This window comes from Rhipicephalus sanguineus, chromosome 5 (assembly GCF_013339695.2).
Source record: "Rhipicephalus sanguineus isolate Rsan-2018 chromosome 5, BIME_Rsan_1.4, whole genome shotgun sequence".
NCBI classification, from domain to species: domain Eukaryota; kingdom Metazoa; phylum Arthropoda; class Arachnida; order Ixodida; family Ixodidae; genus Rhipicephalus; species Rhipicephalus sanguineus.
Genome location: NC_051180.1, coordinates 138470636 through 138479314, shown reverse-complemented (window position 1 = coordinate 138479314; position 8679 = coordinate 138470636). Strand labels below are relative to the sequence as shown.

The 8679-nt window shown below is 43.0% G+C and overlaps 1 protein-coding gene across 1 annotated transcript; it reads right to left on the bottom strand.

Annotated features, from left to right (window-relative positions):
• Window positions 1-322: 322 nt before the first annotated feature.
• On the bottom strand, window positions 323-7892 carry LOC119394272 (general transcription factor IIE subunit 2). The gene is made up of 7 exons (XM_037661554.2): window positions 7857-7892; window positions 7612-7770; window positions 7457-7536; window positions 6019-6126; window positions 4575-4857; window positions 1770-1885; window positions 323-488 (listed from the first exon to the last, which is right to left on the bottom strand). Exons 2-7 carry the CDS (start codon window positions 7760-7762, stop codon window positions 384-386), a joined length of 843 nt encoding a protein of 280 aa, XP_037517482.1. The 5' UTR covers window positions 7763-7770; window positions 7857-7892; the 3' UTR covers window positions 323-383.
• Window positions 7893-8679: the final 787 nt, after the last annotated feature.

Sequence of the window (8679 nt, the reverse complement as noted above, 5' to 3'; positions counted from 1 at the left end):
TAGTGCGTCACCGGTCAACAAATGATTACAACTTGACCAAGAACAGGAACACCACAGTGGTAGCCAAAGGAATGCACCAGCGAACAATACATTTCCATGCATGGTAAAAAAAGTAAAATATTTCGCTACAACAGCTAAATAAGAATAGATGAAGAAAACAGTGCATCACCCACTTCGGTTGACATCAAAACTTTTAATGTCAAACTTGACCGACTTCCAGATGCCGTGGTGAACATCGGCCAACAGCCAGCAGGCCACTGCTTTACTAGCTGCTTTTTTTCTTTCGTGGATGACACGTTCTTTTGCAGCCCAAGATGCACTCCCTCGCAGAAATGTTACGCAGAAATTTACAAGGCATATGTACAGTTTTACATGTATGAGATCTACTTGTCGGTGTAATCTTCTAGAATGTCCCCCATGTGGTCGTTGTGCTTCTTGAACGTCTTTGCCCTTTTCGACGACGGCTTCTTACGCTTCTGGGCAACGTTCTGTGAAAATGAGAGCAAAAAAGCAACATCTGCAAACAGCCATCCACAAGTTCGTTCAGTCAAGCTCGGTGAGACAGAGAGTGCCTTAAGGATAAAGTCTTCCGTAAGATAAAGTGCGCTTTACTGTTAATCCACACATCGCACACACAAGTTATATGTGGTTTCTGTAATACACCTGGTTGGAAACTGCTTTGTGTTCCTTAAAACGTACATTACAACGAAGCAACAAATTAGTTTAAACTGATAAATTATACAATGAAAACTCTAGTATTGTTACTTTCACCACTACAGGTTAATAATAGATGAGAAGTCAATGCCAAAAGTCCCGCTTCTCAAATTTCCCGCAGAAATCTACGATTGTGACGTCACAAATTTCAGTGTTTTTCTTTTATTTTGGCCATTGCCTCAACGAAATTTCCTGAAACTTGTATTTTAAGTCATTGGCTTCCTCGGAAGACAGTGTGTACTTCATTTTTACCAAGTGGAAACTACACAGGCCCTAGTAGACACCACCAAAATCTATGACATCACAGCGACTGGTGCGAGAACTTTGAAACTTTATTGATTCGAACATTCCATCATTTGGGATGCCGAGGGCCGAGATCAAAAAGCCTCTTCACAGGCTTGACTACGACTACGGCCCCGTACAAAATTATGTACTTCAAGGTGGCATTGCCAGCAGCACTGGCGTAGCCAGGGGCGTTAACCCCCTCCCCCCCCCTGTAAATTTTCAGTTTAGCATGTTTATCTATATATATACACGCATGCATACAAATGCATGCATGTACATCAAATATGGTAAAGGCGCCCCCCTCCCCCCAATTTCTGGTTATGGCACTGGCCACCAGCATTTTCTTTTTGCACGTTTTCTCAGTTACCAAGCATCTTCTCGCAGCAAACGTAGTGTTTTTAGTATTGTGCAGGAGTAATTTGCTAATACAAGAAAAACGTTTTTCTCTTTAGTGCCCCTTTAACTTAATGCAGCATTCTTCTAAATGCAGAAGTATCACCAAGCAACAGAGCTTTTTCCTGACCTATTGGCCAGATATAGGTGATACAAGCATTTTTTTTTCCACATCTAAAGAAATAAGGCCAGATAAAGCTTAGCCCAGATAAGGATCATAGTCCAAAACACCCAGGCTAAGAGCACGGCACATGTGTGTAACACGAATCTCATCCACTCATAGCCCAAAGATTAAATTACTGTTGAAAACAATGCCGCAGCATATGTCCAGTTGCAGCAGGTCATCTATGTTTACTTCATGAACTGTATCAACTTACCACTTTCTTGACACCCATGTCCTGCATAGATGTGATGCCCTGTTTCTGCAAGTACTCCTCGATCTTCTGATCATCTATACCTTCGACAGCAACGCTTCTCCAAAGCTTCTGGAACTCTGGACAATGACAGGTAGTAGAATGAGGAGTTCCGCAGACACCACTCGTCTGTTGCAAACAAATAGCATTATAGAAGCACACCCTCCATTGCTTAATAAACAAACTGTTGTGTGAACAAGTCTTTAAAACTGAAACTTTAAAAGTAGGAGGGTGCGAATATTCGAAATTTCGAATATTTTTCGAATAGTGTTTGCTATTCGATTCGATTCGCACTGGAATTTTACCATTTGAACTATGCGAACTTCCCAAAAACAAATACAGCCAACGTCCGATAAAAAGACCCCTTCAGATTTTCAATATGCTGCACCTCATCACACTCTGGTATTGCGGCAAAGCTGCATTTCAAGCTCCGTTACGGTCGAACTTTGCCAAAAGACAGTCAACGTCTGATTAGAAGTGGTCCCTAAATTTTCAATATGCTTCACCTCATCACACCCCAGTATTGCGGCAAAGCTTCCTTTCAAGCTCCGTTACGGTCGAACTTTGCCAAGACACAGTCAACGTCAGATTGTAAGTGACCCCTTCAGATTTTTAATATGCTGCACCTCATCACACTCTGGTATTGCGGCAAAGCTTCCTTTCAAGCTCCGTTACGGTCGAACTTTGCCAAGACGCAGTCAACGTCCATTTGAAAGTGGTCCCCAGATTTTCAGTATGCTTTACCTCATCACACTCCCGTATTTCGGCAAAGCTGCCTTTCAAGCTCCGCTACGGTCGCAAATGTATTAACTCAAGAAAACGCTGGTTCCAACATGGAGATGAAAGATGTGGCAGAGGTGGGGGCTCAATTAATTCTGTTTTGGACCTGAAATTTGGGCAGAAAGTCCGAAAAATCGGACGCCGAAGCTTTTTAACATCCAAAATTTTAGATGTTCTTGTATATCGACGTCTACGAGGCAGACTTGGAACTCCGGACTTGAAGGGAGCACACCCTTGTCCGCCTCATCAGTTGGGCTTCCACAGAAAATGAAACAGGAGGAGAAGCTGAGGAAATGGCATCTTTGCCTATCACGTGTAAAGTGTTGTCGGCAACACTTTGGTTGCACCAAATGGTGTACATAAATACAATTCGGCCTCTACATTGCCTCATTCTTGATAAGACAACTATAAAACACCACCCCGCCAGTGCTTCATCAACATAGCGAAAAGAAACACTTTCATCTTGCTATCTCATAAGAATATGCTTAGATATCCTCTCCAACCTTTTTTTCTGCAATTTCGCTTTGAAGTATTCGAAAAATACTCTAGAAATATTCAAGAAATATTAGAAAAATATTCGATTCGATTCGCACTCACACTTCAATATTCGAATTCGCTTCGCACCCAAAATTTCGCGTATTCACGCAGTTCTATTTAAAAGCAAACAATTTTCTTTCCACAAGTGATCTTAAAAACAACGCGCAACATGTCCTTACTCGGCGCTTACTATGTGCAATACTCTTGCCACGGTATTCTAGATTTTGTTAGGGTGGCCAGAATTGCAAAAGTTTTTTTTTTTCTGCACCAAATGGGCCGTACAAACAGAGCATGTTATAGTGTCAAAGCAGCCAAACACAGGAGGCAGTAGTGCTTTGATCTTATCAGTAATTTGCACCACCCTCGATACCCACTATTCCCGTAAGAAAAAAAGAGCTGGATAGGTCATCTGTGTGAACAGCATGCCTGCCATGATGCTTTGACAAGTTTCTTTTATGGTAATTTCTGAGCACTCCAGTTACCCTTCCCTGCGGACAAGCTTAATCTCTTCCTTGTTGCGATTTCAGGATGGGGGTGAATGAGCTAGGCATAAATACAAATGCTAAGGAATGAAGTTGATACTTCAACAAAGATGACCCCCCTCCCCATGCTGAAACATTCACAAGACTGACATTCCTAGTTCAATGACTTCTCAATCCTTCCAACCTTTATCTTCTTTCAAAGTTCCATTTTCTTTGGATGGAGAGAGAAAGATGAGAATGTGGGAAAGGCAGGTTGCTTAACTGGAACTGATACATCTGGTTTACTACCCTACACTAGGGGTAAGGAGAAAAAAAGATAGAGTGAAAACTTGAGGGGATACTGAACAAAACTTCTGTCGCCGTGAATTTCACCCAAACTAAAACATTGGGTGGTGAAATCAGTAGACACGACCTTCATTTCAGACAAAAACTAGCAGAAAATAATGAATTTAATGTGTTTTTCACAAACTGCTGTGTCTAGCGGCCACGCCGCGAACTAGATAGAGGAGGTGAAGTCGAAAGACACTGGAAAGTGGCATGCCAACAACGCCAGCCATCGCCCATGTCACTCGACCCACTCATCTCCTACTACGGTTCCTAGAACCACTATGAATGGCACCAGTGGCGAACAATACTTCTGTGTGGAGTAAAGCTCCGAAAAGGTGGGGCACATCTTAGCACCCTTCTGGAAGGGAGAGAGTGGGATATAAAGGAGAGGTGGAGAAAGGGAACTAGTACGACAGGCAAACGTGCACCTCGCATTTGCCGCAGTGACTTTGACATCACGGTGGCGTGCAGCAGCCGCGCGCTGTCAATCCTCCAAAAATACAGCCAACTGTTAAAAAATATGGGAAATAAACTCTGTTTATCGGAACAGTCACATCTTCCAAGTAGAATTTTGATGATTTCGTCATTTTTTCCTATTTTTGTTCAGTAACCCTTTTAGGACGGAGAAAAGCGTGCAGCTTACCTTCGTCAACACTAAACTGCAGGGACTTGTCATTGTAGAAAAGCACCTTCTTCTTGTCGACGGGGCGCACCACATAGATGACGCTGTCGCCCAGCACCTTGAGGTGGCGTTCCACATTGGGCAACGACTCCTGCACGTCTTCTAGTAGCACACCCCCGAGGCCCCTCTGGTCGTGTTTGTCTAGTAGCCGCAGAAGACTCTTGCGGTCCTTGAGGTTGTACGCTGGCCGGAAGCAGTACTTGCCGTCGTGCGTCACTTGAAGCTTCGGGTTGTTTTGCAGGGCCTGCGCATGGATTCACCTGTCTAGGCCAAAGAGTGCAAGCTTCCGAAGTTGCTTCAAACACATACCTCCACTCCGTGAAATGCTGATGGTAGCACAGAGGAGTCCAGAAAAAAGGATGAGTGAATTGCGACACCAGCTGACTAGATTTCAAGCCCTTAGAGTTGTAAGTTAGGTTATAAGAGTCGCCATAACAGAGGGTTGTGGTTTGGTTCTCGACTCCAACGTAAGATATGAACTTTTCATGTTTAACGTGTCCTACATTGAGGCTAATGATAAAAAGTTACTGAGCGCAAGAAAAGATGCAACAAAAAAAGGAAGATACACAAGAGATGAGCGCTACTTTTAACCCTTGTGTATCTTCCTTGTGTGTTGCGTCTTTTCTTGCGCTCAGTAACTTTTTATCCTTATGCACCAACAAGGCCCGCAAGAAGTCCTTTCAAGTCACAATGAGGCTGTCAGTCCACTGACGGCAATGGCTACCTATTGGTGGTACAATGAAAATTCATGAAAGCAAATTTTTTATCTTCAGTTGCTACAGCATCTTGCGTTTTGTGGGAAATCTAAAATGAATGAGCCACATGGCGAAAGTAGGCCACTAGCGGAGAGAGAAAGGCATCCAAGTTTCACGTGCACCTGACAATCGTGTCTGGCGTGCTAAGTTAGATGTTGGGTAGGTGCTATAGCTAGTTTGGTGCCCATATGGCATGGAATTCAGATTTCCTGTCCAGTTCTGGTTTCTGTAGCAACGGGAGGCAAAAGCTTTATACGTCTTGCAATCACGTCTTCGCTCCGATGGATAGCTGCTCTCGTTGGTGGTCCTGATGGATACGCGTCGCAGCTACTTTATCTGGTTGATTATGCCTTCCAAGTGTCTTCAGCTAAAGATTACGTATATCTTTACATATTTGCTTATCAAAGTACCCACAGTGCCTTCATAGGCTTTACAGTCGCATCACCGTTATGCAGCATACAAGTCTTACAATTGTTCATGTGGTGTACAGACTACTGGTTCAAGCATCTGAAAGTAATTACACGAAGCTTGAATTAATTTTTGTCTCCTTTTATATTATAAAGTTCAAATAGGACCAAGCGATGAAGTCTGCCTTATAAATACCAATGGAGACAGAATGTTACTTTAGGTTGAGTCAGAATGTGAAATACCTCTGTTGCCAGCCAGTGCTTTTGCCGTGCTCCGAGGTCCAGTTGGTTCGTCTCGTCCAAGATCTCTTCAAGCGACAGAGGGTGTGTGTCACCTTCCAAATGCCTTTGCTTGAGGCGTGCAAAAAGCGAAACAACAAAACAGCATAGATGGTCACTGTGCTGCTTCAAAACTGACCTGAAAACACAATAAGGTGTCCTTAATAACCTGAATTGGTGCTTAGTGTCTGCGTTAACGAATCATAGCTCCGAAATCGAGTAGCCCTAGAAATCTTTGTTTTGTTTCCTGAGCAACTTGTCAATTCCAGTGGTACTATACACCAGTTGAAAGTTCGTCACCCATAATGACCAACGTTCCTCCCCTGTGTAGCGGGCAAGGTTGCCACCAATACAGCAATAATGTCCAGATTACCAGAAGTTAGTCCATAATGTGTGTGTTAACAAGCTGATACTTAATAATAAATTTGAAAACTTACTTCTCATGACTCTTCCACCTCAAATTAAGCAAGAGGTATGAAATAGAGGCCAGATATAGTTTACTGTACATGCGTTATTCAGGATGTTAAAGTGCCCTGCATGCACCATAATACACAAGCAGAATGGATGATTATTGTGTGGAACAACATACACCACTAAAGTTGCAGACTTCTCCAGACAGAAAAGAACCACATAGGGCACAAGCATTGGACAACACAGAGCAGCAATGAACACTGAATGACAAAGTGGCCTACACGCACACTTTTCTAAAAAGCGTTTCTCGGTGTGTAGCATTTGCTACACATGACACCTTGGTTCGTGTTGAACGGAGGTAGCCTGCCATTTCCACCAAATGTCTCCTATTCACATGTGTCTTCCAGCTGTGATCATCTCAAACTGTTTGAACATCTGGTAAACAGAAGCATAAACTTCCATTTTACACATGGATTCTTTCCGCCATCATGGCCAAATTGATGGCAAACAGGATAGGTCAAATTAGGGTGAAGTTGCTCTTTCATTCGTTTTTTAATTGCATGTGTTGTGTAATGCATCACGTTGCCCCTGCTGCGACGTGCCATGCGCAACTGCGTCACCAATGCGTAGCCCCTTTCTCACCTATAAGCCGCAGTGTCTGTGTGTGACGTAACGTATCATATGAATTAGAATGGATGCACTTTCTGAGCCCGTTACTTCAGCTACGAAGGCAGAACATACTGATCAGGAATTTCGACTACAGTGTGTGGCCATATTCAAGAGCAGATCCAAAAGAGATTATCAGAAAAAACGTATGAGGAAGAAGCGTGCTCTGCTGTCAAAATCATCACTGTTCACGGTTGTCAGTGCATCGCACAAAACGTGCATACGCCGAGGAAAAAAAAAGTTATTGCTCTGTTAATAGCAACGTTCAAGCCTGTTTTGATAGCGCACTGTGTTCTCAGTGCTTACTTGGTGACTTCAAACTTACCTTCATGTGCTTCACGATTTTTGCTAGGACACTGAAGTTGTACTGCGAGCTCCCAGAAGTGGTCTTGTAGTTATACGTGTCTAGAGATGAAACGAAAAAGAAGGGATTTTACAGTCACGTCAAGAACGTAGCAACGGCCGAAATTTACGGTATACCTTTTGGCTTTGATGGCTTGACTTTTTTCTTCGGTTGCGACGCCGCATTTCCCGCCGACGAATCGCGGTCGCGCTTTCGGGCCTCGACCACAGGAGTGGCCATGGCCCTCTTTTTGAACGCATCTCGTTCTTTCAGTAGTGCTGGGTCCATCACAACACCTGCGGACACAGGACTCGTGAACGAAGGCAAGAAGAACGAAACACTGGTATTTAGTTTCACAGAGTTCTCAAGAGTGTGTACTTGCGTTCGTAGGAGCCCAGACTCCCTCTCTTAAGGTGACCTGGTAAGAGTAATTGGGAGTATTGTAGGAACTTAACGACAGTCCTTCTCTCAAAATATATTTGCAAGTATCTTACCTGCGATATGACACAGGTGAAGCAGGCAGTGGCGGATAAAACAAGCGGCCGAAAACGCCAAGGCTTGTGTCGTCTAGTTTCGTCTTTGCTTGGATTGTTTTTGTACAGCCAGGTAAATTTTATTTTTTATTTCTCCCTATATTGTACGACAGTTATAATATAAAGTGCACTACTAAAATTTGTACAGAAAAATTATCAGTGCTGTTTAAATCGCAAGCCCCAGACAAGCATTATCATGATTATCATTTTTCCCACCGTTGTTCCCAGTGTTCGCTGTCTCGCGCTCTTTCGTTTCGCTGTAAATGTTTCGAGCCACTGCCGGCCGAGACTAGCCGAGGCATGTTCTCCCTCGCTTTCTGCGCTTTCGGTCTGTTTGTTTTGACCGTTTTGACTCGTTAACTCTTTCCTTACCACGGGGAAATTGGCCTATTTTTGTATGTTGCAATTAGGAATTTTCTGTGCCGTTGCTACTAGGTTTACAGTGCCATGCCATACATCAAAATAAAGACAAATGAACGTACTTTTGAATGCTCTTTATCTTACAACAATAGAAAAAACTTATTTGGCTAAGAAAATTCCTATACAAAAAAAAAATCAAAATTTTTCAAAAAAATTTTTGGGAAGGAAGCCACATCTCCAACAAAACATGTTTTTGAGAAATTCCGAAATACACAAAATGTTTATTAATCACAGGGCAACATTATTTAGAGA